Source organism: Euleptes europaea, chromosome 14 (assembly GCF_029931775.1).
Source record: "Euleptes europaea isolate rEulEur1 chromosome 14, rEulEur1.hap1, whole genome shotgun sequence".
Taxonomy (NCBI): Eukaryota; Metazoa; Chordata; class Lepidosauria; order Squamata; family Sphaerodactylidae; genus Euleptes; species Euleptes europaea.
In genome coordinates, this window is record NC_079325.1 from 55,388,864 (window position 1) to 55,416,302 (window position 27,439).

Here is a 27,439-nt window from a genome sequence, read left to right on the forward strand (position 1 = left end):
CCCCACCCCATTTTTCTCTCTCCTCCCTGCCCGTCCCCTGCCTTTCACCCTCTCTCCCCTGATCCTTTTGATTTTTTTCCCTTTTTTGCTGCAAGAAGGTGATTCGGTTTGGTTTCAAAACCTGGACGGCCTTTTCACACACCCCCAACTACATCTATATGACTCTTTATCGAGTGAAGAGAAGCCATCTATCATCATTTATGCGCTCTTAAGTCTGGAGGACAAATTTGCCCTGCTGCCATGGGGAAATCAAACAGCAAGTTGAAACCCGAAGTTGTAGAAGAGCTTACCAGAAAGACATACTGTAAGTCCTGTTCCCCCACCCCCGCCCCCGCCCCGTCGCCCTCCAAACGATAATCCTTTGGATTGAGTCATTTTCTCCTTCCCTTGGTGGTGGGGTGTGGGGAGGAGGGAAGCTTTGGACTGCTATGGCAGGAAGTGATCTTTGCTAGTTTTCTCTCTGGGGTGTGTGGGGGAGGGCAAGGGGGCTGCACATGCGCCACCTCAGCAGTAGGAAGGCGTGGGCGCTGGCGGGGATATGCATGCATGCCACAGATCTATCGGTGTGATCTGCTCGACTTATTTTAAAGGAAGAGGGTCCACGAGAACGGGGTGTGTGGGATGGGGAAGGGGGGTGGGATGGAGAAACTAATTGCCAAGAGGGAAAGCTGATTGGTGTGTAATTATTTCTACGGCTGCAAACCGGCAAGAAGGTATTTCTCTTCCTCAGGGAGCTTGCATGTTTGGCGGTGATTCATGCGCCCTGTCATGTTGAGATCGCAAGGAGCACCCGACACCCTCTTGAGCTTCTCCCAGGGTGGGGGTCTGAGGCGGAAGCGAGCGGGAGGCTGGGTGGGGAGAGAAATTGCGTGTCTCCTCATGGCTTATTAGCTGATTCCTTTCTGGGGTGTAGAGTCCCCTTCCCACCCGAAAGGCTAAGAGTGGTTTACGGCCCCAAGAGTCACTTCCCTTCCCACTCCTTCCCCAGAAGAGCCTTGCAATTGAAGAAATTAAGACCCGGAGAAATATTTTAACGATTAGTAGGAGGGAACAGAGAGGAGGTGACATAATTGGGGAACTTACAATGAGAAAAAAATATAGGCAGTGAAGCCCAGGTCCTCTTTCAACCCCCTTGTTTCCTCCACAGCAAGTTCAGCTGGAGAATTTGCCTTGCCTCTTCGAAATTAAGTGGCAGGATCTTGCTCATCCTTCCGGTTGGTCCTCTGTTGCTCCCTCCCTGCCTGGAATTCAGACGGTGTGTGGAGGAGTGTTATCGTGGGGAAACATTAGTTGTCTCTTGAGGGATGGTCTTACACCCTGCTGCATTTTCCTATGAGAAAAGATGGGGGTGGGGTGTGTGACTGTAGCTCATGCTGAAAAGGGGTTGGGAAGAGATTTTATCCCAGAACAAATAGACTCTGGTGGATATTTCGTCCCCCTCCCCTTTTTATGTAGTTTGGCTCACTTTCTTGAATCATCTGGAGAATTTTTTTCTCCACTGAACAATCTTAGGCCGCTCAGACAATCCTAAACTTACTCTGCACAGTTGTCATGAAGATAAAAAGGGAGAGGTGAGAACCATGTGCACCACCCTGAGCTGTCTTGAAGGAAGGAGGGATAGAAATGTGACAGCGTGGGGAGCTGGTCTCTTGTGGATGCTGCCTCAGGGGACAAGATTTGGTGTCAGTTTGGTCTGCTTTGGCACTCAGATGTCTGTCTGTTGCTGTTCGCAACCTGGCATGGGGGTGTTACTGCCATCCAAGCTTTTAGTATGAAGCGGGACCAAGAGAGATTTTTCTCCTGTTGTGCGTGTGCGTGTGTGTGTGTGTTTGTGTGTGTGTGTGTGAGAGATAGAGAGAGAGAGAGAGAGAGAGACCTGATGGAACTGATTGGCAGTAGGTTCAGGGCAAACAAACAATTCAATTGATGGAATTCACGGTCACAATAGGTGGCTGTGGCTACTGGCTTAGATGGTTTTCACATGGGATTCAACAAATTCCCAGAGGGGAAATGTTTATCAACAGTAGCTGGCTAAGATGCCTCAATGAAACCTCCATGTACAGAGGCACCATGCGTATAAATGCCAGGCTCTGGGGACAGATAGCCCTGCATGTGGGTTTCTCAGCACCTGGCAGGGCTGGCCTTCACGGACCACTGGATCTGATCCAATGGGGCTGTTCTTGTGTCGTACACCGCGTGAGGGACCTCTTTTAATGAAGCATTCCTGCTCTCTGCCACTTTTTCTGCCAGCTTGATCTGTTTTTCGAAAGGAGTTTCCTTCCCTCCCTCCTTCCTCCTCCCAGCTTAACATGCCCTGTGGTCTCATTCGATTAGCCCTGCTGAGCAGGTTGGCAGGAAGACCCGTTTTTGCTCTTTGGGGGTGACAGCAAAGAGAAAAGGCAGCTTTCGGAAGTGAGGCTTTGGTGTGTGCTGAGTTCTGTGTCCTTGGAAGCGTGCAGGGGGGCAGTTTCAGCACAGCAAAGCAATTGGAAATAGGACATGTATCCAGACAAAGGTGCGCGCACCCTTTCCATCACTCCCGCCCCTTTCTCTGCTGTCACTGCTGCAGTCCCACAGCCTCGCTTACCCAAAAAGGCAATCAACGAGGACGCTGCAGGTTCATGTGTTAACCACACACTGGTGCAATGCACAATCTGGGAAGCCAGCAGTGCTTTTTCAGGAGGCTGGCAGTGAATAGCATGTTGGAGTGCATTGCGAGTTATTGGCCCTGCATGCAGGCCTATGAGTGCGCAAGGCTGGCTTACAGTGAATCAAACCACTGACCCATTTAGCAACTGGTGGGCCCAGGGGCCTGATCCAACTCCCTTAGAAGGATGCCAGCAGCATGCCCCAGGTTGCAAACTTCACAGTGAAAAAGGGGTGTGGGGAGACTTCCATCTGGGATTCTTGGTGGTGCGTTGCATATATTCGGTTCTCCAGCTGTGGCCCTGGAGTCTCACTCAGCCGGCAGTGAACCAGGAATGTTTCCCTGAGCTCTTTGGAGAAGCGTGGAACAATACACACACACACACACACACACACACGTACACACATACTACTAGTAGTAGTTTATTGTATAAGACCATAGGCCTTTACAATCTAAAACAATATAACAGCAATTTTAAAATGTACGAATCAGTATCATTAAAATACATTAAAACGTGCCTGTTCAATTCTATCCAGCATCCCACTATTTATATTTGCTTCTCTGTGATTTTCTTGGCCAGATAATGATTGTAATACAGATAGAATGTTTGCCAAAAACTTATTTTGGGGTCCAATGTATAAAGGGCAGGCCAAGACGTAATGGGGAAGATCTTCTACAGCCCCACCACATAGGCAGAGATGTTGAGCCAGGTTTTTTTTTGAGAAATGACTGGCAAGGAGTTTCGTAAGCAGAGTTTGGAAGCGCAGCGATGTAAACGCTGCTCTAAGGCTATAGATTGTGATCTTCCAGATAGAAGGTTCTAATGTGGTCTTTTGTTATCATTTTAAACCATGGAGCAAATTTTGTCTGGGAAATTATATATATACTAGGTAGATAGATACATCAACATTTAGGGAGCAGGATATTTGAAGAGCAGCCTCCCCCCCATATGAGTCTGCTCATCAGTTCGGTTTGCTTTGGGGGGCCTGTTTTGTGTTCCCTTGCCAGCTGAAGCAAGGAGATGGGACCACTCTGGTTGTGGTACCCCGTCTGCGAAACACCTTCCCCTCAGCAAGTTTGTCTGGCATTGAGCTTTAGGCGCTGTGTGAGACCATTCTTGTTCTCCTGCTCTGCCTCCCCCAAGCTTTTTGCTAATTCTGATAACCATTTCCCTTTTTGTTTTCAAGTTGGGTTATGATGGATTCAAAAATGGAAGGCTGCTTCTTCACTCAATGAGTAATTAAATTACTTAACGAGTAATTAAATTTTGGGCTTCACTGCCAGTGGACGTAGGGATGCCCACAAGCATGGATGGCTTTAGAAGGAGGTTCATGGTGGAGAGGTCCATCAATATTAGCCATGATGACTAAAGGAAGACACTTCATCACCAGAGACACTGAACCTTTCAATATTAGGAGACACCATCAGGGGAAGACACCTTGGCCTCTGTGTCCTATTTGTTGACCCTTCAGGGAATCTGGTTTGCCACTGTGTGAAATAAGATGATGGACTAGATCAAAGCTTCTTAAACTGTGGGTTGCGACCCCATATGGGGTCACGTAACTGAATGTGGAGGGGTCATGAAAAATTTGGCAACAGTAGGTTTCTTTATGATTTATTATCAGTAAATGTTTGATTTGTATACCTATTTTATATACCTATATACCCTGGGTCGCGTAAAACTTTATTGGGCGAAAAGGGGTCGCGAGTGGAGAAAGTTTAAGAAGCCCTGGACTGATCCCACAGGGCACGTCCCATGTTCTTATTAGGACAGACTTGTGTTCTTGTCCTGAATTATCCAAAGTGCTTTTAACCGTTTTTTTAAAAAAATTATTATTATTCTGGTCCTTTAGTTGTACTCTTGATATTTCTCTTGTATTGCCTTTTGGAGGGTTTTCCCCCTTTTATATTGAGTTTTGGAAGCTATCTCAGGAGGAATGCTAAGAGCGCAAGCTGTGTTAAATAAATAGGATTTTGTGTAACTCCGTTTGCTCAAAGTTATCACTTGTTCTCTCCCGTTACTCTGTTGTGTTCCTCGGTGTGGAAAATAGTAAGTTCCACTGAATATGTTTGCTGCTGTTACTCTATAAAAGGTGTAAAAGTTCAGGTATTAAGTAAGGATAGCATATTAAGATCTTAAGTAAAATAAATCAATCTTTATTCCGCAAATACCTATATAATAAAATTGAAATCAGCACCAAAAGCTCATTCCGTAGTGTGTTTGGCTACATTATGTTGGAAATCAGATTTCACTTTGATTCTTGAGACCAACTGGAAAGCGTTGCACAGGTAATCTGGGGAGGGGATATGGATTTAAAATAGAGGAGTTAGTTGAAGATGAATGTTAAGCCTCAGTTCTAACTTTTTTAATGCTGTAATGTTTCTGCCCAGGAATTAAGATCACAGGGAGAGCCCTCTCATGAGTGTCCCATCAATCAAAGAAGCTCATTGGGTGTGGGGGAGAGAGGGCCTTTTCAGTGGCAGCCCCACAATTATTGAACAACCTCCCCAGGGATGTGCACCTGGTCCCCTCACTTTCGATCTTAGTAGGCAGTAGAAGAGGATTTTATTTAGGGCTGCATTTGGTTAAGTTTACTATCAGTCCTGAGTTGTCATTTTAATTTTTTTAAATGTTTTTAATGTGTTTTAAGTGTTTATCTGTGTTGTAAGCCACCTTGAGCTCCGTAAGGAAGAAAGGCTGCTAATAAATTGTTTAAATAAATATACAGTGAACAAGTATAATTTGGACAGTTAATGCATTAGTTGAACATATTTTTAAGTGTTGGGTTCTCAGTACGTACCATAGAGATGAACTCCATATAAAAATATCAGTTGCAAAGCAGACTGTGCATGTCAGACCCATTCTGTAGATCCTCCATTGGTTACCAATCAGTTACTGGGTTCAATTCAAGGGTCTGGTCATCACCTACAAAGGGCTTAATGGCCTTGGACCTACGTCCCTGCAGGACCACCTCTCCTGCTGTGCTCCACTGTGACAGCTTCACTCATCTGAGCAAAGCTTTTTGAAGGTGCCACCCTGCAAATGGGTAAGATTGGAAACTGCTCATTCACACACATTCTCTGTGGTTGCTCCCAACCTGTGGAGCAGCCTACCAGAGATGTTCAGGAGGGCCACCCCACTTCTGTCATGTTGCCGAATGTGCAAAAAAAGAGTTGCACTTACCTGTAACTGTTGTTCGTCAAGATGTCTTCTGTGCAGTCCCACATTGGGACTGCGCTTGCGCAGGCTTACCACGGAAAGGATTTCAACAGCTTCTTAATTTAGATAGGGGGCGTCGGCTCCCCCGTGCATGCGCCCCGCTCTCCACTCTGACAATGTGGTATCTGGCGCCGACCCCCCCTTCCCTCAGTTCTTTCCTTTTACCCCAACGAAGAACACTCCTGGAACAAGATAAAATAAAACAGCCATGAGAGCTCTCCGCGAGGAAGGAAGGGTGGGATGTGTGCCTGCACAGAAGAAATCTTGACGAACAACAGTTACAGGTAAGTGCAACTCTGGGGCCTAACGCACTCAGTATATACTACGTTTAAAAAAACGTGTTATCCAGGTTAGATCGCACCTCAGACCTCCCATTTCGGCTTGGAAATGCTTTGGAAGCGCCAGACATCTGTTTTTCCCCAAAACATCTATAACACGATGTATTTTGTTATGTTGTTTCAAAACCGGCAATCCAAGGGGTGCGTTCAGTTACATACGCTATTTAGTTCTCCTCCCCTCTTTTTGCAACACCCAATGTTGCAAAAACATCCTGCAAATTGAAGGCCGTGGCTTCCTTTATTGAGTCAATCCATCTCTTGTTGGGTCTTCCTCTTTTTCTGCTGCCCTCAACTTTTCCTAGCATGACTGTCTTTTCCAGTGACTCTTGTCATCTCATGACGTGACCAAAATACGACAGCCTCAGTTTAGTCATTTTAGCTTCTAGGGTCAGTTCAGGCTTGATTTGATCTAGAACCCACTGATTTGTTTTTTTGGCAGTCCACGGAATCCGTAACACTCTCCTCCAACACCACATTTCAAAGGACTCTATTTTCTTCCTATCAGCTTTCTTCACTGTCCAGCTTTCACACCCATACATAGTAATAGGGAATACGATGGCATGAATTAATCTAGTCTTAGTGGCCAGTGACACATCCTTACACTTCAAAATCTTTTCTAGCTCCTTCATGGCTGCCCTTCCCAGTCTCAATCTCCTTCTGATTTCTTGGCTGCAGTCTCCCTTTTGGAGACAGTCTCCCTTTTAGAGGTTTATTGCCTCTGAAATGTGGAAGTTACATTTAGTCGCCATGGTTAGTAACAACTGATAGACCTATACTCAGCTGATAGACGTATGCTCCATGTATGTAGGCAAGTCCACTGTCTCTTCAGTGCTGCTGTTAGGGCTGTCGATTCGGTTCGCCCCAACCGAAAAACAGCCTAATTTCCCCTGATTCGGCAATTTTTAGTTCGGGACGAACTGAACTCAAAAATGGCGGGAAAACAGGGGAGCCAAATTCAGCAAGTTAGGGAGTTCACGAATAAATTCGGCAAATTCGGGGCGCAGCAGCATAACCGTCAGTAAGCAGCATTCTCCTCCCCCGGCCAATTGGTGGCCAAGCTGGGTCTTCTGGCCAATCAGTCAGGATTGAGTACTGGAGGAATCAGCTGCTGCGCGGCCGGGCTGGGGAGAGAGAGAGAGAGAGAAATCCTCGTGTGGGGGGGTGCGTGTTCACATTCGCTCCTTTCTGTGGCTGCAGGGGGCGCATTTTTGGGGGTAGAGACCCCAAACTTTCAGCGGAGCTTCATACGAGCCTTCTTAAGAGCCCCCCCCCCCGAGTTTTGTAAAGATGGGTTCAGTGGGGGCAGAAATATGGGCTCCCCCCTTTTTTCTTTCCGTGGCTGCAGGGGGCGCATTTTTGGGGGTAGAGTCCCCAAACTTTCAGCGGAGCTTCAGACGAGCCTTCTTAAGAGACACCCCAAGTTTTGTAAACATTGGGTCAGGGGGTCCTGAGATATGGGCTCCACCCCTTTTCCCTCCCCCCCTTTCCATTTCCGTGGCTGCAGGGGGTGCTTTTTTTGGGGGTGCAGCCCCCAAACTTTCAGCATAGCTTCAGACAAGCCTTCTTAAGAGACCTCCCAAGTTTTGTAAAGATGGGTTCAGTGGAGGCAGAATTATGGGCTCCCCCCCTTTTCTCTTTCTGTGGCTGCCGGGGCGCATTTTTGGGGGTAGAGACCCCAAACTTTCAGCGGAGCTTCAGACAAGCCTTCTTAAGAGACCCCCCAAGCTTTTAAACATTGGGTCAGGGGGTCCCGAGATATGGGCTCCACCCCTTTTCCCTCCCCCCTTTTCCATTTTTGTGGCTGCAGGGGGTGCTTTTTTGGGGGTGCAGCCCCCGAACTTTCAGCATAGCTTCAGACAATCCTTCTTAAGAGACTCCCCAAGTTTTGTAAACATTGGGTCGGGGGGTCCCGAGATATGGGCTCCACCTCCTTTCCCTCCCCCCTTTCCATTTCCGTGGCTGCAGGGGGCGTATTTTTGGGGGTGCAGCCCCCGAACTTTCAGCATAGCTTCAGACAAGCCTTCTTAAGAGACCCCCCCCAAGTTTTGTAAAGATGGGTTCAGTGGGGGCAGAAATATGGGCTCCCCCCTTTTCTCTTTCCATGGCTGCAGGGGGCGCATTTTTGGGGGTGCAGCCCCCAAACATTCAGCATAGCTTCAGACGAGCCTTCTTAAGAGACCCCCCAAGTTTTGTAAACATTGGGTCAGGGGGTCCCGAGATATGGGCTTTCCCCTTTTCCCTATTGGGATGAATAGATCACCCGATCCTGTATGCATCTCCAGAGCGGCAAATCCAAGGCAAAACCTCCCGTGCTTAAATAGAATCATATTGGATTACCCAGTCCTCCCAGCCCCTCCTGATGGAACAGAAGACAGCCACAGCAGGACCCCTTTGGGGGCTTTAATCTGTAATTTTTCTCCTGTGTGTGTGTGTGGGGGGGGGGAAGCAGAGTCTGTGTGTGTGTGGGGAGGGAGCAGTTTCTGTGGGGGGGGAAGCCAAAGGAGCTTTCACCCGTTTTGCCTGGGATGTGTGTGCCCCCTCGAGTCTCTCTCTCCCTGGTTTGAGGGGGGGCTTCAGTTGTGTGTCCTCAGGTTTTCCCTCATTCATAAGATCAGTTAGGTCTATTTTGATGCTTGCTCAAAACTGGTCTTCAAATGGTGACTTAAAGAATGCATTTTCCTGGTCCCGACTCGGGTCCGATGCAAAAGGGGAAATTCCACCCCCTCCTGCTCATTATGCATAGCTAGCTGCCTCTGTCTCTTTCCATGGTTTGCAAACTCCCAGGTGTCAGGTGTTGCTTTGCATGGTTGCAAACGTGTTGCTTTGCATGGTTGTGTTGCTTTGCAGTTGTGTTGCTTTGCAGTTGTGTTGCTTTGCGAACTTCTTCGCACCTGCCCCGCCCTTGCTCCCTGCAGCTCAGCTGTTTGTCGGGGCTGGGAGCTTTGTCGTGGGCGGCAAGCTTTGCTCAGAGATGCACATTAAGGGTGGGGGGGACCCCTTTCGGGGCCCATATCTCAGCCCCCCCGACCCAATCTTTACAAAACTTGGGGGGTCTTGCAAGAAGGGTCCTTTGAAGCTCCGCTGAAAGTTTGGGACCTCTACCCCCAAAAATGCCCCCCCCAGAGCCTCGGAAAGGCGCGGTTGAGTTTTTAATGGCTTTATTCGGCCGATTTTTTTCTCGAACTTTGAATTCGTGCTGAATACACGGACCCGAAGCGGGGGAGTTCGGACTTCGGCATATCCCGAATCCAGGCGGGCCGAATTCGGCCGAATCCAAACTATACCGAATTTTTTTTTCCAACAGCCCTAGCTGCTGTTGGTTGGGTCTTGGACCAGTGATGGTCTAGGAGGAGGCAATGGGCCAACTTGTGGCAGATGTGGTGACCTCTGCTGGTAGACTCCAAGTCAAGTGGTCTTTGCTCAAGGGCTTGAATCCAGCTGGCAAGGGGTGGGAGAGGGTGAGCTGGTGCCCATTGTCTCTACTGACTGGGCCTATGCTGAGCGGCTTCAGTGGAGGTCAAGGGCTCAGCCTATACCAGGATGTTCTTTATTTCACATATTTTTATTCTGCTTTTCTCCCCCCCACCCCACCAGGGGAGTCCCAAAGCACCTAACAATACACAGAGAAAAAACAAAACAAACAGGAAAGGGAGGGGAGGCTTCTGATGGTGCAGCAGGTCTTCTCTCCCCGCAGGCTGATCTTCAGCTCATATCTCTGGGCACATCCAGGCCTTGTACCTCTGTGCACACAGGAGAACAAACTCACATGAAGCTGCCTTATACTGAAGCAGACCTTTGGTCCATCAGGGGCAGTATTGTCTACTCAGGCTGGCAGCAGCGCTCCACAATCTCAGGCAGAGGTCTTTCTGACTGGTCCTTTTAACTGGAGATGCCGGGGATTGAACCTTGGACCTTCTGCATGCTAAGTGGATGCTCACCTACTGAGCCACAGCCCCTTCCTACAACTCAGCAAGATGTTGTTCAGCTGCTGCTAACTAGGGTCGTTTATGCATGAGTACTTTCACTCACATTTGCCCCCGGTCTGTCTTGGTTGTTCCTTGGAGTTATGTGTGAGTTTTCCGTCCCTTAGAGGTGACCTCGCTGCCAGCCCTCACAAAACTTCCCATTCCTCTGTTAACCTGATTCTTCCCTCTCCCCTGAGCTCAGCCCAGGTGAAATCTCCGTGCATAAGGCAAAGCGCGGGTCACGCAAGCTTGGTTTGTCTCACAGCCAGTTACAAAGCAGAATGGAAAGAGGCAAGGATTCAAATGCTTCCTGCTTCCTTGGAGCTCTTTATGAGCAAAAGAAAGGCTTTTTAAAACCAAGGCTTAGATTTCTCCCCTCCCCCTTTCAGATTGCTCCGTTCTTTGTTTTTTATTTTTAAAATGCTTTTTTATGCAGCAGTTGGGTTAAGGGGGAGGAATTTTCTCTCACAGTAAGCTCTACAAAGTAAGCCAATTACAAAGCAGCATTTCAAGGGGTGGGAACTTGATTTGAGTTTGGAGACTGCTGGTGCACAGATTCCCAATAGGAAAGTGTGGATCCAGCGAACAACAAACCTCAGGTAAAACTCCCATGCATAACCGACCTATCAGGATCTTCCTCAATTCCTCAGGATGGTTGTAACAACCCAGTCTGCCCAAGAGTAACCCCAAAATCTTTTGGGGAGGGTAAGGGAAAGTTCTGCTGCTTCCTAAGTGCCCTTTCCTTTTCTGGATGGTGCATTTAGCTTATCTTTCCTAGCTGTGCGTGTCTATATTGGCCCTGTTTGTCAAAAGCTTATCTTGAGATGATTTTTAATTGTGGGAGCGAATCTGTATCACCTAGGAATGTGGGATCTGAGCAGGGTGTCCCACTGGGAAGCTCGCTCTTTTCCCGTAAGCTCCTCAGCATGACTCCTGAGAGGCTCCTTGCCAGCTTGCTTTCCCAGTCCGGAATTGCCACTTGCACCTACGGAGCTTCTTGCAGGAGACGGACTCAGAGCACCTTCCCCCACAAAAGCTGTTGAGGTTCAGTGCCGTGCCCCTGCTGGCTGTACGATGCACAGAATTCACGTGGGCTGTTTGGATGCTCTCCTTGCATTAGTCAGTTCACCTTCTCTTGTAAATATGAATTTCAGTTGTCAAATGGCCCGGCGGTGATCAAGCAAGAAAAAACAGTCCATTGCATACGTTCCTTGAAGAGGCTCACGAAGAACAAAGGGGTTGTCCATGAAGGGTGAGGTTCAACAGTATAGTGTTCTTGGGAGTCTGTCACTTTGGAATGCAGTTGAGGGATTGACTGTTCCTCAGTATCAGAAATTCCTTGCTGGTCATAAGCTAGCTGATCAGCAAGGAGCCTGAGACTAGTGTTGGCTAGCTAGTTTTTTTATTTCAGGGAATCTTTCTTTGCAGGGGAGCATGCAGTGCTATACATGTAGTGCTACACATGTGGTCTCAAGTGGTATGTGGACCAATACATATGTGGGTCAGCAGGAATCTGTCTCAGGGATTTCTCAGATCCTCAAATGGGCCTGAGGTCAGGTCAAAGGTAGAGCGCTATTTAGACAACTGGAGGAGAAGGAGGAGAATTCATTGGCTACCCCTGCCCCTCCTGGAGGGTCACTTTCCTCAAATGAGGCACCAGAGAGCTCCACCACCTGGCCAACTTCTCCTAAAATTCCTAGTAGAAAAGACAGAAAGGGCACTTGGAGGCCAACCAGCAGCATCCAAGTGCAAGTCCATTTGAATTCTTGCTAGATCTCAGTTATGGAGCAGGATCTGGACTCCTGGCAATCCTGCAGAAATGCAGACCTCTGTCAGAGCAACGCCTGTCTTGCTTTGGAGCTCTCCCAGGTCCTGAAGAGCTTAACTTTTCCCTACTGTATGGATCAAGCACTGTGGAACCTAGTACCTTTCCTGATACCCTAAGAATTAAGCCAGATGCTACGGCCTGGAATACTGGTGCAGAATCAGTGTTCAAGCCTTTGATTTTATTGACATACTTAAGGTGATTAGAAGAGTTGAAAGGGCATTATGGAAATGGGAGAAGATTGTAATCTCTCATGCCAGGCTGAGTCCAGCAGTGCAGTGGGCCTTTTGGAAAAAATCGGAATTGGAAAATGGCCTGATTTCCTAAATCCCTGGGGACCAGATAAGGATCATGAGGCAGCAACCTTTCTGAAATTCAGCAGATCTGGGTCTGGTCAGGGTATGAAGACCTCCTCTCTTGACTTCCATGGTGGAAGGACGTTTGGCTTTAAATGCAGTTACTAAAGTAAATGGACTGGAACCTGATTGTACTATGTTTAATTTGCAGATAGAGTAAGAATTTTAATTTGGCTAATGATTCAACTTGCAAGCAATCGGGTGCATTCATAACATGGTTTTGGATTTGGATTATGTGTGTTGGTTGGTGCCGTCAAGTCACAGCTGACTTATGGCGACCCTGTAGGGTTTTCAAGGCAAGAGACATTTGGAGGTGGTTTGCCATTGCCTGCCTCCACGTGGGCTGAGAGACTTCAGACAGAACTCTGGCTGGCCCAAGGTCACCCAGCAGGCTTCATGTGGAGGAGTGGGAAATCAAACGCAGTTCTACAGATTAGAGTCCACCGTGCTTAACCACTACACCGCACTGGCTCTATGAGACAGCCAGCGTGGTGTAGTGGTTAAGAGCAGCAGACTCTAATCTGGAGAACCTAAAAAATGTGTGTGTGTGTGTGGGTTACTCATTCTTATCTTGATAAATAAATAGGCCTGTTTCTGTATGCCTGTGTTAAACATTTGATGCACACTCTTCTTAAGAGTATGTTAAATTCTTAAATTTTATGAGCATTTTCTGTGGGAAAATATAGTTTTGGAAAATAATTGTACCTCGATTTCTATACATGGCTGGTTGTGTCTGAATCCAGATATGGAGGCTGCCTTCTCTCTGCCCGGCTTCCTGAGTCCAGTAGTTAGGGCAGCAGTTTAGTGGGCATCAGAGAAGCCCCTGCTCCATTCACCATTCAAGGGCCGAAGGCTAGGCTCTTTTCATTTATCCCAGACCTCGCCAATCCCATGACGTCTTGATGCCTGCCGATCACAGGGGCTGTTAATCGCTTCCTTCTCCCCCCCCCCCGCACCTGGTATGCAAAAGTATACTGCCTCTGAACACAAAGTCTCCATTTAACCATAACCATTAATGGGCCTGTCTTTCCTGAACGTTTCTAACCCCCTTTTAAAGCCACCCATGCTAGTGGCCATGGCTACATCCTGTGGCCGTGAGTTCCACAGGTCAGTTATGCATTGTGTAAAGAAGTTCTTTCATCTGTCCTGAATTTGTTGCCCATCCCTTTTACAGGGTGCCCCTCCCCCTGAATTCTAGTAGTTTTGGAGAGCCAGTTCATTTGCCAGAGCCCCTGCCATTATCTTTTGAATTCAAGGTTCACCAGTCAGCCGAGGGGCATGTTGCCTTGAGAATGCCCCAAGATCACCCCCTGAAAATGGAGAGTGGCTGTAGCACTCTTCCTTGGTGGTGGCATACATACATGGCTGTTGTTTCAAGGCTCCTGTCCTAAGATACTAACAACTTCTGAATATTTATGGTGCAAACAAGCCCCAGAGAGCTTTAAAGGCAGCCTTCTTATGAAACATGAGCATTCTGTCTGCATCCGGGAAGTTCCCGGCTAGAGCGTTGTTCCAACCTTTCTTGCCTGCAGATATGAATTGTGCAGATGGGTGTGGCAGGCAGCACTAATGAAAGATGAGACTTGGAAATTATCTAATCTTTCCCGAGAGTGCTGTGTGCATGCTCCTCTGCTTTGATCCTTCTTGACATTCCTGGGCCTTTTATAGATAAAAAGAATCTAAAAATAATAAGAACATGACAGTGTATGCAGAGCGTTTGTCTTATGTGCTTCACCTGGGCTAACTCAGTTGTCTGTCTGAGACCCATGTGATGCAGACCTCCATTTGTTTTACGACAACCTGTCACACTTCAGACGGTTGGGGAAATTGAAAGAAAGGCCTGTGAAAATGATCACCATGTCTGAATAGGTTTATTATTATCATTATTATTTGACTTTTATTCCGCTCTTCCCCACCAAGGGGCTGTGAACGAAGGCCTGGATAGTTGGGATGGGGTGGTCAACGCTTGGTGCTGCTGGAACTACAAAACAAAGCAGAATATACAGAAGTTCCCAAAAATCTTGTCTTTCAAGAGAGCCAGGGTGGTATAGTGGTTAAGAGCGGTGGTTTGGAGCAGTGGACTCTCATCTGGAGAACCGGGGTTCGTTCCCCACTCCTCCGCATGAGCCGCAGTGGCTAATCTGGTGAACTGGATTTGTTTCCCCACTCCTACACATGAAGCCAGCTGGGTGACCTTGGGCTAGTCATGCTCTCTCAGCCCCACCTACCTCACAGGGTGTCTGTTGTGGGGAGGGGAGGGGAGGGGAAGGTGCTTGTAGGCCGGTTTGAGTCTCCCTTCAGTGGTAGAGAAAGTTGACATATAAAAACCAACTCCTCCTTCTCCTCCCCCTTCTCCTCTTCTTTTCAAACAGCAAAAAAAGAGCAAGTTTCAAACCATTATGATGACCAAGGACAGAGATATATGTTTGGAGTTGCCTATCAGAGACCCCACAGTGTGTTTTACTCAGCAGCCGTTTGTAAATAGCATTTCAGAAGAAAATGCTGGTGGAGCCTTCCATTTGCCAAGTGGATCAAATAAATGAGAGTGTGCCGCACCGTAATTAATCAGCACTGTTCTGAAAACTGTCTCTGGCTGAATTGGTGCCACTCAGAGGTGGCTTTGCAAGAGCCTTTAATCTATTTTCAAGTCTCACATGGGGAGAAAGAACTGCAACATTTTGCAAAGAGTAGCAGGACATGGATGGCTGCTGGGGCCTGGGTTGCACGTGGCCCCCTGGACACTACCAGAGGAAGTCTATAAGTTCAAGACAATCCCGTCTGTTAGAATAATGGGACCTCTGCAAGGAGGACCTTGGAGGCAATTTGTTGTTTTCCAAAAAGAGCCTCGGTTAGGGCAGGGAGGCTTCTAAGGCTTGGGTTATGTGGGTACTGCAGTACCTTCAGTTTGGGGCAGGGACAGATTAATCCCTGCCAACCTTCGAGGAGGTATAGTGACATCATGGCCCAGGGAGAGTGACTGTGGTCCCCTGAGCTACTTGGCGGCGGGGGGGGGGTAGCTGGGCCCCCAAGTCTGAAGTAGGAATATTCCAGGTGCTGGTTTTGACTTTCAAAGCCCTATAAGGTTTGGGACCAACATACCTGAAGGACCACCTACTCCTTTGTAAACCTACTCAACCACTTTGGTCATCTTCAGAGACCCTGTTTTGGGTGCCCCCACCTTCTGAGATTAAGCAGGTGGCAACCCAGGAGAGGGCCTTCTTGGTCGTGGCACCAATAATCTAGAACCCACTCCCCAGAGATACCTTCCCTGTCCCCTTCTGTTGCTGTGGCTGAAGAATATTATGTTTGGTTTGGTGTTACCTCAATGATCCTTCCTTCCTAACTAATGTTTTAATTGCTTTTTTATCTTATATATATATATATTAATTTTGTTTTTTAATTGAATGATATTTGTTTTGGGTTGGTTTTAATGGTTTTAAAATGTGATTTTAATATGTATATTTTAAATTGTTAGCTGCCTTGGTGGCTCTTGTAAGGGCAAAAAGGCAGGGTACAAATTTTGTAAATAAATAAATACATAGTAATGTTTGTTACAGTTCTTCCATCGGTCCGTGTAGCCCAGCTCTATCTGCTCTGGACTGGCCAGCTTTCTTTGTTTTTTTGTTAACTTGCAATGCTAGGGATTGGACTTTGGAACTTCTATGTCACCTTCTGTGTGGTGTCGTGGTTAAGAGCGGTGGACTCTAATCTACAGAAGTGGGTTTGATTCCCCACTCCTCCACGTGAGCAGCGGACTCTAATCTAGAGACCTGGGTTGGTTTCCCTGCTCCTCCACATGCTGGGTGACCTTGGACTAGTCACTGTTCTCTTCAAATTCTCTCAGCCCCACCTACTTCTATACGTTAGGGATGATTACACCTGCGAGGAGGTCCAGGACTTAAACACTGGAAGCCAGCTTGAAAGCATCTGGGTAAAAATTAAGGGGGAGAAAAACAGTGATGTCATTGTGGGGGTCTATTATAGATCCCCAAGCCAGACTGAAGAGTTAGATGATGCCTTCCTGGAACAGATGTCCAAGCATTCAAAAAGAGATGTAGTAGTAATGGGAGATTTCAACTATCCTGACATCTGCTGGAAGACAAACTCTGCTTAGACAATAAGGTCCAACAAATTCCTCACTTCTTTTGCAGACAACCTCATTGTCCAAAAAGTGGAAGAAGCATTTTGGATCTGATCTTAACCAATAATGATGACCTGGTTTATGGGGTAGAAGGAGTGGGATCCTTAGGTGGGAGTGACCATATTCTCCTGGAGTTTGTTATACAGCAGAAAGGAGAAGCAAGGAGTAGTCAGACACTCATTCTAGACTTTTAAGTAAGCTGATTTCAATAAATTTAGGGAACTACTAGGTGTGATCCCGTGGGTAAGAATACTGAAAGAGAAGGAAGTGAATGAAGGATGGGAATTTTTTAAAAGTGAATCAGTTCCAATGAGGAGAAAAAATGGTAGAGGTTTGAAGAAACCAGGGTGGATGTCTAAAGAACTTTTGGTTGAGATAGGATTTAAAAAGGGCATGTACAAGAAATGGAAAAGGGGGGAAATCAACAAAGAGTAATTCAAACAAGTAGCCAGCACATGCAGGGAGAAAGTCAGGAAGGCAAAAGCGCAGAATGAGCTCCGGCTTGCCAGGGAAGTTAAAAACAATAAAAAGGGTTTTTTTCCCCGTTACGTATGTCCAGACCAAAAGGAAAATCAAGGTAATGATGGGGTCACTGCGTGGAGAGGACGGTGAATTATTAACAGTGGAGGCAGAAAAGGCAGAATTACTTAACACCTTCTTTGTCTCAGTCTTCTCCCAAAAGGGAAATAGTGCTCAACCTGGGAATAAAGGAGCAGAGGATGCAGTAGAGGGATTACAGAATAGTACAGACACTGGGATGGTACGGGAATACCTGGCTACTCTTAATGCATTCAAGTCTCCTGGGCCGGATGAACTGCATCCAAGGGTGTTAAAAGAACTGGCAGAAGTGATCTCAGAACCATTGGCAATAATCTTTGTGAATTCCTGGAGAACAGGAGAAGTTCCAGTAGACTGGAGGAGGGCAAATGTGGTCCCCATCTTTAAAAAGGGAAAACAAGAAATCCCAAACAATTATCGTCCAGTCAGCCTGACATCAATACCAGGAAAGATACTAGAGCAGATAAATAGACTGTAAGCACTTCGAAAGAAATGCCGTGATCACTGACAGTCAACACGGGTTTCTCAAGAACAGGTCATGCCAAACTAATCTCATATCTTTTTTTGATAGAGTGACAAGTATGGTAGATGAAGGGAATGCTGTAGATGTAGTGTACCTTGATTTCAGTAAAGCCTTTGATAAAGTCCCCCATGATCTTCTTGAAACAAAGCTAGTAAAATGTAAGCTGGACACTGCTACTGTTAGGTGGATTGGTAATTGGTTGACCAACCAAACCCAAAGGGTGCTCATTAATGGCACAACTTCATCCTGGAGAGGAGTGACCAGTGGGGTCACAGACCACAGGGGTCTGTCCTGGGACCGGTACTATTTAATATTTTTATAAATGACTTGGATGATGGAATAGGGGAAATGCTAATCAAATTTGCAGATGACACCAAGTTTGGAGGGGTAGTTAATACCCCAGAGGACAGGGTCAGAGTTCAGAATGACCTTGATAGACTGGAGAGCTGGGCCACAAGCAACAAAATGGATTTCAATAGGGAGAAGTGTAAAATACTTCACCTAGGCAGAAACAATATAAGGCACAGGTACAGGATGGGAGAGAGTTGGCTTGACAACAGTACATGTGAAAGAGATCTGGGAGTCTTAGTGGACCACAAACTGAACATGAGTCAACAGTGTGATATGGCGGCTAAGAAGGCCAATGCAATTCTGGGCTGCATCAATAGGAATGTTGTGTCTTGATCAGGGGAAGTAATACTACCACTGTATTCTGCATTGGTCAGACCTCACTTGGAATACTGTGTCCAGTTTTGGGCTCCACAATTTAAGAAGGATGTTGACAAGTTGGAGCGTGTCCAGAGGAGGGCGACCAGAATGGTCAGAGGTCTGGAATCCATGCTCTATGAGGAGAGACTTAAGGAGCTGGGTTTGTTTAGTCTGGAGAAAAGGTTAAGGGGAGACATGATAGCCATGTTTAAATATTTGAAGGGATGTCATGTTGATGAGGGAACTAGCTTGTTCTCTGTTGCTCCAGAGACTAAGACACGGAGTAATGGATTTAAACTAAGAGAAAAGCGATTCCACCTAAACATTAGGAAGAACTTCCTGACGGTGAGGGCTGTTCGATGGTGGAATGCACTGCCTCGGAGGGTGGTGGAGTCCCCATCTTTGGAGGTCTTTAAGCAGAGGCTAGATGGCCATCTGTCGGGAGTAGTTTGATTGTGGGATCCTGCATGGCGGGGGTTGGAGTGGATGGCCCTTGTGGTCTCTTCCAACCTTGTGAACCTCACAAGGTATCTGTTGTGGGGAAGGAAAGGAGATTGTAAGGCGGTTTGATTCTCTTTAGAGAAAATCAGGGTATAAAAACCAGCTCTTCTTCTTCTAAAGGAGGTGCTCCGTCACTGCATCACCCTCATTGTCTCTGGGCCAGTCTATCCTGGCATAGTGTGCGATGTGGCACACCCAAAGCACATGTTCCACCACAGAGCTGGGGACCCCCACAAATGGAGCAGGGTGGGTTTTGAGCAGAGGTTCTTGGAATGTTGCTCCAGGGTAGCTTTGAAAGCTGCCTTATACTGAGTCAAACCCTCAGCCCACCTGGCTCTGGCTCCCCGGTGGTCTCGAGCAGAGGAGGTCTACCAGGCTGAGATCACTCTGACTAGTGATCTAGTCATTACTCCATTTGGTAGGGTGAAGCAGGCCACCTCCGGAGCAGGTTTTAGGCATCATTTTGAAGAGCAGCAAATTGTTAAATCTTTAATGTATCGTTGTATTTTGACTCAGGGGGATTTTCTTCTTCAGGTGCCAAAATGTCAGGGCTGCACACCTGGCATGTTTCTCCTATAATCTGCAATTCTGTGGCTGGCCTCCGCTTTCTTAGCAATTTGCATTTCTATACTTGGTTCAACTGACTCTATCTGCATTGACTAAGCTCTCTGGCAGAATCATCCATTCATTTTGTATTCCGTGAAGATAGTTTTAGAAGGGTAGCCATGTTGGTCTGCAGTAGAACAGCTAGATTTGAATCCAGTGGTGCCTTAGAGACCAACAAAAATTTCTGGGTATGAGCTTTTGAGAGACAAAGCTCCCTTCGTCATATATGAGTAAGGAAGCTTTGACTCTCGAAAGCTTGTACTCCAAAAATCTTGTTGGTCTCTATAGTGCTACTGGAGTCAAATCTAGCTGTTCATTTTATGTTGTATGGCTAGTTCTGCGCTGTTTGCACTTAATTCCCGTCCTCACGGGTTTTCTCTGAGCACATGTTGCAGCATAGCCACCGGCAGCATAAGACCTCCGGTCATGTCATTTCTGTAATCTCTGGTGCCCCACAGCACCCTGCTGACCCTATGTCTTAAACTGGAGGAGGAAGAAGTTATATCAAGAAGATTTTTCCCCTCCATTCATGCTTCCCACTGAAAGCTCAAAGCCAAACCCATTAAACGGAAACTGTTCAAGATTGTTGTTCTCATTGCCTCATTTGCCGAGATTATCGGCTACGCTTTCTTGCCTCATCCATTTTCCGAAACCTGCTGTTATCTGGGTCCTTAAATATTTAATAGCGAAGTAGTGTAACTTTCTGATACTAACCTCAAGTGAAACGGGGTTGGGGGGGGGGAGCCTGTTATTGTTCTGATCCTGTTGTATAGGAGTGACAGAGCTGGATAGAAATCTGTTTCTCCATGTTAGGGAGCCGTTGCCTGCACTGGCTTGGGAATATGTTTTGAGGACTGGGAAATTGATTAGGATTTGGAAGCGCTTGATTTGATTTGGGAAAAATCCCAGGTCCAGGGGCTGTTCGTGAAGTCACACAAGTAGGGTTGCCAGCTCCAGGTTGGGAAATACCTGGAGATTTTGGGGGTGGAGTCTGAGGAGGGCAAGGTTTAGAGAGGGGAGGGACTTCAATGCCATAGAGTCCAATAGCCAAAGGGGCCATTGTTTCAGGGGAACCGATTTCTATCACCTGGAGATCAGTTGTAATAGTGGGAAATCTCCAGCCACCACCTGAAGGTTGGCAACCCTACACACAAGCCAGCCGATAGTCTAATGCAGAGAGAGAGGAGCTTGGTCAGCAACAAGCTGCCCACACCCAGGGCTGGCATCTGGGGTCGCCCAGGGGAGGCAACTGCCTCGGCCCACACTTGGGTCTATCCCTGCCTATTGGGCTTACCCCTGCCTGCTTCCTCTTTGTTCCTTTGCTTGCGCAGCAGCAGGAGAGGTGGTACCACTGAGGTTCCACCACTGCTTACCGCCACCACATGAGCAAGTCTAGTTTAAGCAGAGGCTAGATGGCCATCTGTCAGCAATGCTGATTCTATGACCTTAGGCAGATCATGAGAGAGAAGGGCATCTTGGCCATCTTCTGGGCATAGAGTAGGAGTCACTGGCGGTGTGGGGGGGAGGTAGTTGTAAATTTCCTGCATTGTGCACGGGGTTGGACTAGATGACCCTGGTGGTCCCTCCCAACTCTGTGATTCTAAGTCAGTGCCAAATGAGCAGTGGCAGCAGGCTGCTCACGGGGCAGGGCTCTGTGGCACCCCCTCTCCTGCTGCCGCTGCATGAAGAATGGGCAAGCAGCCAGGTGCCCGTGTGGGCGACTCATTGGCTGGGCAGTCTGAGTGGCCAGGTGGGATGGGCAGGCTTGTGCACAGTGGGCCACAGCATATTCCTCTGTGTGTTCATAGAAGTAAGGCCTATTGATTTCAGTGGGGTTTACTCCCAAGCAATTGTGCATAGAAGGGCACTGCAAACAAGAGAAGAGGGTTGGCACGGTGTCTCTTTGCATCTCAAAGAAAGTCCTTTGAAAGAAAGTTTGAAAGACGCCACCTTTCTGGATGCCTGTTTCCTTCTTTATGGAGGAGACGATATAGCAGACTATCAAAAAGGAGACAGATTGACAGATATCCCTTTGGCGATTGCTTCAAGCTATATGTGTATGTGTGAGAACGTTTAAGCAGTTACTCACAGGATCATGACCCAGATGGGCAAGGAATATAGGCACATGCAGTGAAAGTGTATAATGGACACAGCATGCCATATGTTCTGACTCATCTTCTCTCTTACTGTGCTAGAGTTCTGCTTGCAGGGGGCTGTGTGAAGCGTGTTCAAATAGACTTAAAATGTGAACTGCCTGGGAGCTGACCCACCTCTCTCTCTGCTGGAAGACCTTGGCCTCCTTGAACCCTAAACCATATTATGAGCTCTTTGCCTGGCTGCGTGTCTCCCTGCTTTGGTTGCAGGGCTTTCTCTGTCTTATGTATACTTTCCCTTAAAGGTAAAGGTAGTCCCCTGTGCAAGCACCAGGTCATTCCTGACCCATGGGGTGACGTCACATCCCGACTTTTACTAGTCAGACTGTGTTTACAGGGTGGTTTGCCATTGCCTTCCCCGGTTGTCTACACTTTACCCCCAGCAAGCTGGGTACTCATTTTACCAATCTTGGAAGGATGGAAGGCTGAGTTAACCTTGAGCCAGCTACCTGAAACCGACTTCCATTGGTGAGAGGGTTATAGTTTTTGAATGCTCACCTCCTCAAACAACTCCCTGCAAGTAGAACCCTAGCATAGTAAGGAGAGAGGATGGTGTTAGAATTTTTCCTCCCTGATCTTCTAGTGTTTTATTTTGTTTTTGTTACTTGCTAGGAGTTTAATTCACATGATATGCTACCATTGTTTTTTTTTTTTAACTGAGTATGAAGAAGAGGAAGAAGAGTTGGTTTTTATATGCTGATTTTCTCTACCTTTTAAGGAGAATCAAACTAACTTACATTCTCCTTCCCTTCCTCTCCCCACAACAGACACCTTGTGAGGTAGGTGGGACTGAGAGATTTTGGAGAGAGCTGTGACTAGCCCAAGGTCACCCCGTGGCTTCATGTGTAGGAGTGGGGAAACCAACCCAGTTCATCAGATTAGAGTCCACCACTCCTAACCACTACACCACGCTGGCTCTATGCCGTTTATTACCTGCTCTCCCCAGGTAAAGAACCCCTTAAGAACATAAAAAAGAGCCCTGCTGGGCCAAACTAGTGTTCCATCTAATCCAGCATCCTTTTTTAAAATTTAAAGACTTTACTATTACAACATATAGGAACAATTACTAAATTTAACATCTATATATAGAACTTATTACATATATTTCTAATGATTTGTTTCTGTAGTAGGTTTCATTACAGTGCTTTTACAACAGCTTTACTTCCATCTACATTCTTCCATCTACATAAAAGAACTTCTTTTAAAACATTTCTTTCTTAAATCTTTCCCTTTTTACTTCAATATACACTACCATTCTGAAATGTGGTATAGATCGCTCTACCACCTCAAGATTCGACCACTTCATTGTGCCGCATAGGTAGACCAGGCCAGTGACTGTGAGCAAAGCATCTGCTGAGTGAAAGCAATAGATTCTGCTCCTTGTCCTAACTTTGCTCACTCCTCCTTAGTCTTCTAAACCTGATTCCCCCTCCCTTTCTGTCCCTGTGAGTCTCCTGTGAATCATTCTCCATCTCTCACTGTCATGACCTTTCTAGATTGACCTAAACGTGTTTCTGACTGGCCTCCCCTGCCATGTGCCTTGGTGCAGCTTTCTCACTAGCACAGGTCCTGTTAATTTCCAGTACATGACAGACTTTTTGGTATTCTGCGATTGTGCCATAGGATCAGTTTGATTTGTGAAGTACATTAGACAAGCTGGGGGCCTGTGGGTGGCAACTCAGGTTGATAAAACAGGCCTGAATTTATTATTGCTGTTTTTCTGATGCTTTTTTAATTTTCATGGGGATTAATTAATTGCCTTATGGAGGTTTTATATTATTGGAGATTTGTGAGCCACCTCTAGAATGGTTGGCGGTAGGTTTGCCAGTCTCCAGGTGGGGCCTGGAGATCTCTGGGAATTACAACTGATCTCCAGATAACAGAGATCAGTTTCCCTGGAGAAAATGGCTACTTTAGAGGCAGAATATGGTATTATATTCCACCGAGGTCCCTCCCCTCTCCAAACCCCACCCTCCCTGGGATCTGCCCCCAAATCTCCAGGAATTTCCCAAGCTGGAGTTGGCAATCATAGTGAAGAGGGTGTGATTTGCATGTTTGAAATAAATAAGTTAGAAGGAATGATGTGCCATGTAATGTGTTACATTGCATTTACGTGTGGTACTTCATTTTAGTATAACTGGGCGGGGTGTTTGACTGCGGGCAAATGGCCCCTTCAGTTTGCAAGCATGGAATCCTGTCCCATCTGGTTTTCCAAATACTGGGAAAGCAGAAAGGATGCTGGTTAGGATTTGCAGGTCCTAGGATCTGTTCCGTGGCCCCCATCCATTCAGGGGTCCTGTGTTTTGATCAGACTTAACCCAGGTGTTGGGACCAGCGTTGAAAATATTTTAAAAAAAATGTGATTTGTGTTCCATCATCAGATCTGCACAAAACAGATTCCATCATGCCTCCCCCGCCTCCCACACACACTTTCCCTCCTGTCGTATATTTCTGGCTGAGTGGCAGATGACAGCCAGAAAGGCACCCGCAGGCAATCCCAGCATCAAATCCTGAGCATGCGAATCTTGACAATATATACTTAAATCTGGGGAATGGCAGGTAGATACTGGAATACTTGGTCCAGTTCTCACAGGAGCTGATGAACCTGTTGTTTGGGCAGTCCTGCTTCTGAATGGACTCTCATAAATCCCTGCACAAAGAAAAATAGGAGGTCAGGGAGAAAACGAGGAGGAATTCTCCATCCTGACATACCTGTTTTCTGTGTTGAGGGTATTTTTTGTCCAGAGAGGAATTCAGTCACATAAGCTCCACCTGAAGTCTACAGGCCCAGACATAAGTTTACCACCTTGGTAAGAAAAGAACGAGGCCTGAGTAAATTATTCTCCCCCCCCCAATTTTAATGTTTAACCAGCAGTGGCTGGGAATTTTATGAGAGAAGAAATCATTAGACCACAACCAAGATAAAAATGAACCTAAGAGTGGCTATTCTGGAATGATCAGCTACTTTCTGCCTCTGAAATCTTAATTTGCAAAGTATTATCTTGGTGAAAAGACCCGGTCAAAATGTTTTGTGGGTTTCAGGTACAAGTCGGGGTGCATGCATCACATAGATCCGTGGCTAAAGGCTCCTAGTTTCTGGGCCGTTAATGTTTGACCTGAGAGTGAGAATCCTGCCTGTCGTTCAAATGTGATGTTTGTTCCCAGGATCCAGATGTCAGCAGAATGTCGACATTAACTTGTTTCATATATGTGCTGCCTTGAGGGAGGTCGGCATGGCATAGCCCAATCTTGACAGATCTCAGAAGCTTAGCAGGGTCGGTATTTGGAAGGGAGACCACCAAGGAAGACTCTGCAGAGGAAGTCAATGGCAAACTGTCTCTGTTTCTCATTTGCCTTGAAAGCCCCTTGCTGGGGTCGCCATAAGTCAGTTGCAACTTAACAGCGCGTATGTATGTCCTGTCTTTCTCCACAATGGTGATCCAAAGCAGCTTACATCATTCTCCCCTCCCTCATTTTATCCTCACAACAACCTGTTGGATAGGTTAGACTGAGAGTGTGTGACTGGCCCAAGACCACCCAGGGAGCTTCCATGGCCGAGTAGGGATTTGAACCCGGGTCTCCCCGATCCGTCTGACACTCCAGCCACTGCCCAACACTGGCCCTTTGGCTTGGAGAACTGTTCACATATTATATTTGTTTTAAATGTACATCTGAAAAGGTAACATGACTGTGCAACATGATTGTTACGTTCCAAGTCTTGTGTGGTATAGTGTATCAGTTAGAGCACTGGACTGTGGCTGGAAAGACCTGGGTTCAAATCACCATGAAGCTCACGGAATGAACGTGGCTCAGTCCTAACCCATTTCACAGGGTTTTTAGTCGAGTGGCAACCATATACACTACCCTGTGTGAAGAGTAGGATAAGAAAGATAAAGAGATTTTGTTCGCTTGTTTGAAAGTTTCTGAGGTGCCTCAGTGCACAACAGCAGGAGCAGTCTATCTGAGCAGCAGGGAGCCAGGATGACAGCATCAATTCCTTTGAAGTGCCACCACTATCCTTATCCTAGTTTTATCAGTTGCTTCCCAGGGATAATATTCCCTCTCCTGTAGTTTTGATTTCTTTACATGTTAAATAGTCCCGCAGGTAATTATTTTATCTTGGAGGATTGAGAGATATGCAACCAGAGGCCTTCTCCAATCATAGAAATGGGGCGGTTACGTCACTGCAGTAATTCTAGCTAATCTGAGCATTTACATCTAATAAAAGTCATTATAAGGGAGTTGGTGTGCTGCAGTGTTGTGGTTAAATGCTGGACTAGGACTGGGTAGACCTAGATTCAAGTGCCCTCTCACCCAGGGATCTCACTGGCCTCAGGTCAGACCCGCTCAGCCTAGCCTACCTCTGGGGTTGCCAACCTCCAGGTGGGGGCTGGAGCTCTCCCGCTGTTACAACTGATTGCCAGGCAACAGAGGTCAGTTTACCTGGAGAAAATGGCCACTTTGGCAATTGGACCCTATGGCATTGAAGTCCCTCCCCTCTCCAAACCCTGCCCTCCTCAGGCTCCGCCCCCAAAATCTCCAGGTATTTCCCAACCAGGAGCTGGCAACCCTTTCTACCTCACAGAGTGATTGTGAGGGTAAAAAGGGAGGAGGGGAGAGCAATGTATACATCACTGAAGAAGAAGAGTAGGTTTTTATATGCCGACTTTCTCTACCACTTAAGGAAGAATCAAACCGGCTTACAGTCACTTTCCCTTCCCCACAAGAGACACCCTGTGAGGTAGATGGGGCTGAGAGAGCTCGAAGAGAACTGTGCCTAGTCCAAGGTCACCCAGCAGGCTGCAAGTGGAAGAGTGGGGAAACCAACCCGGTTCACCAGATTAGCATCCAGCGCTCATGTGGAGGAGTGGAGAATCAAACCCGATTCTCCAATTCAGCGTCCATCGCTCCAAACCACTTCTCTTAACCACTACACCACTCTGGCTCTTTGGAGGAAGGGTAATATCTTGCACAGATGCACATGCCAAAATTGACTGCACCTCCTAAGCCAGTGGCAAAACCCACTTTGTTCTTTGGATATGTGTGAAACGCCTTTTTGCGACAAATCTGTGGCATTTTAAAGACCGCCTGAGGAGACGTTTATATTCAAACTGCTCAATCAAGTGTGAAAACTTTCCCTGGCTTGTATCACTTCAGGCTAATCTATGGAAAGGAAGTGGAATTCTCTTCACATAATGTCGCTAAGAACGCTGTGCAGAATATTGCTCCATGTCCTTCTAATTTTCTGTGAGCTGGGAGGCTTTTCTTTCTGTAAGGGAGAATTAAAATATGTAACCCACCCCAGTGTGAAGTGGTAGAGTCCAGGGAAGGTTTCCCACCTTATGTGAGCTCCAGACTGAGAGCGCAGCTGGAATCAAGGTCAAGTAGCTCAGAGGTTTGTTATGACGGCCTGCGCCCCGGCGTGATAACTGTAACCTATCATGGGAACCAGGCTCAGCCTGGTATCCAACGGTGCCTTTCTGATGTATATGTTTCAACCTGCCCGCTTCCCCGCACTTGAGTCCTCGTACCTTTTCCTGTAAGTTGCTGCTATACACCTTATGCTTCCCAAATAAACTGCTTCTTAGATGACTCTGTCTGGACGTCTGTCGATTGGGATTTGACAGGTGAACTCAGACCTTACACCTTGATTCAATATGAAATAGTTGTCTTCACACTTCCTTGGATGCATGCAATGGCAGGGAGTGTGGCAGAAACACCCATTTGTGTATAGATGTGCAAAGGAGGAAAAAAGCAAGTCCTGCAAGTCAAGATCTAAGATACATCAACGTGTCCTTATTGTAGTTTCCTGAAAGGAGTTCTGGGAATTGTAGTTTTGAGTGAGACCTAAGAATTCGCGGCTACAGCTGCCTCCGTGCCGTCTGATCAGTCTTTGAC

The 27,439-nt window shown here is 46.9% G+C and overlaps 1 protein-coding gene across 1 annotated transcript in view; it reads left to right on the forward strand.

The window, feature by feature from the left end:
* Positions 1-201: 201 nt before the first annotated feature.
* The window catches only part of NCS1 (neuronal calcium sensor 1), a 100,286-nt gene continuing 73,048 nt past the window's right edge, over positions 202-27,439 (forward strand). Inside the window, exon 1 of the mRNA XM_056860362.1 lies at positions 202-304. Coding sequence (XP_056716340.1) covers positions 241-304 — 64 coding nt within the window. The 5' untranslated portion in view covers positions 202-240. The remainder of the gene's footprint in view (positions 305-27,439) is intronic.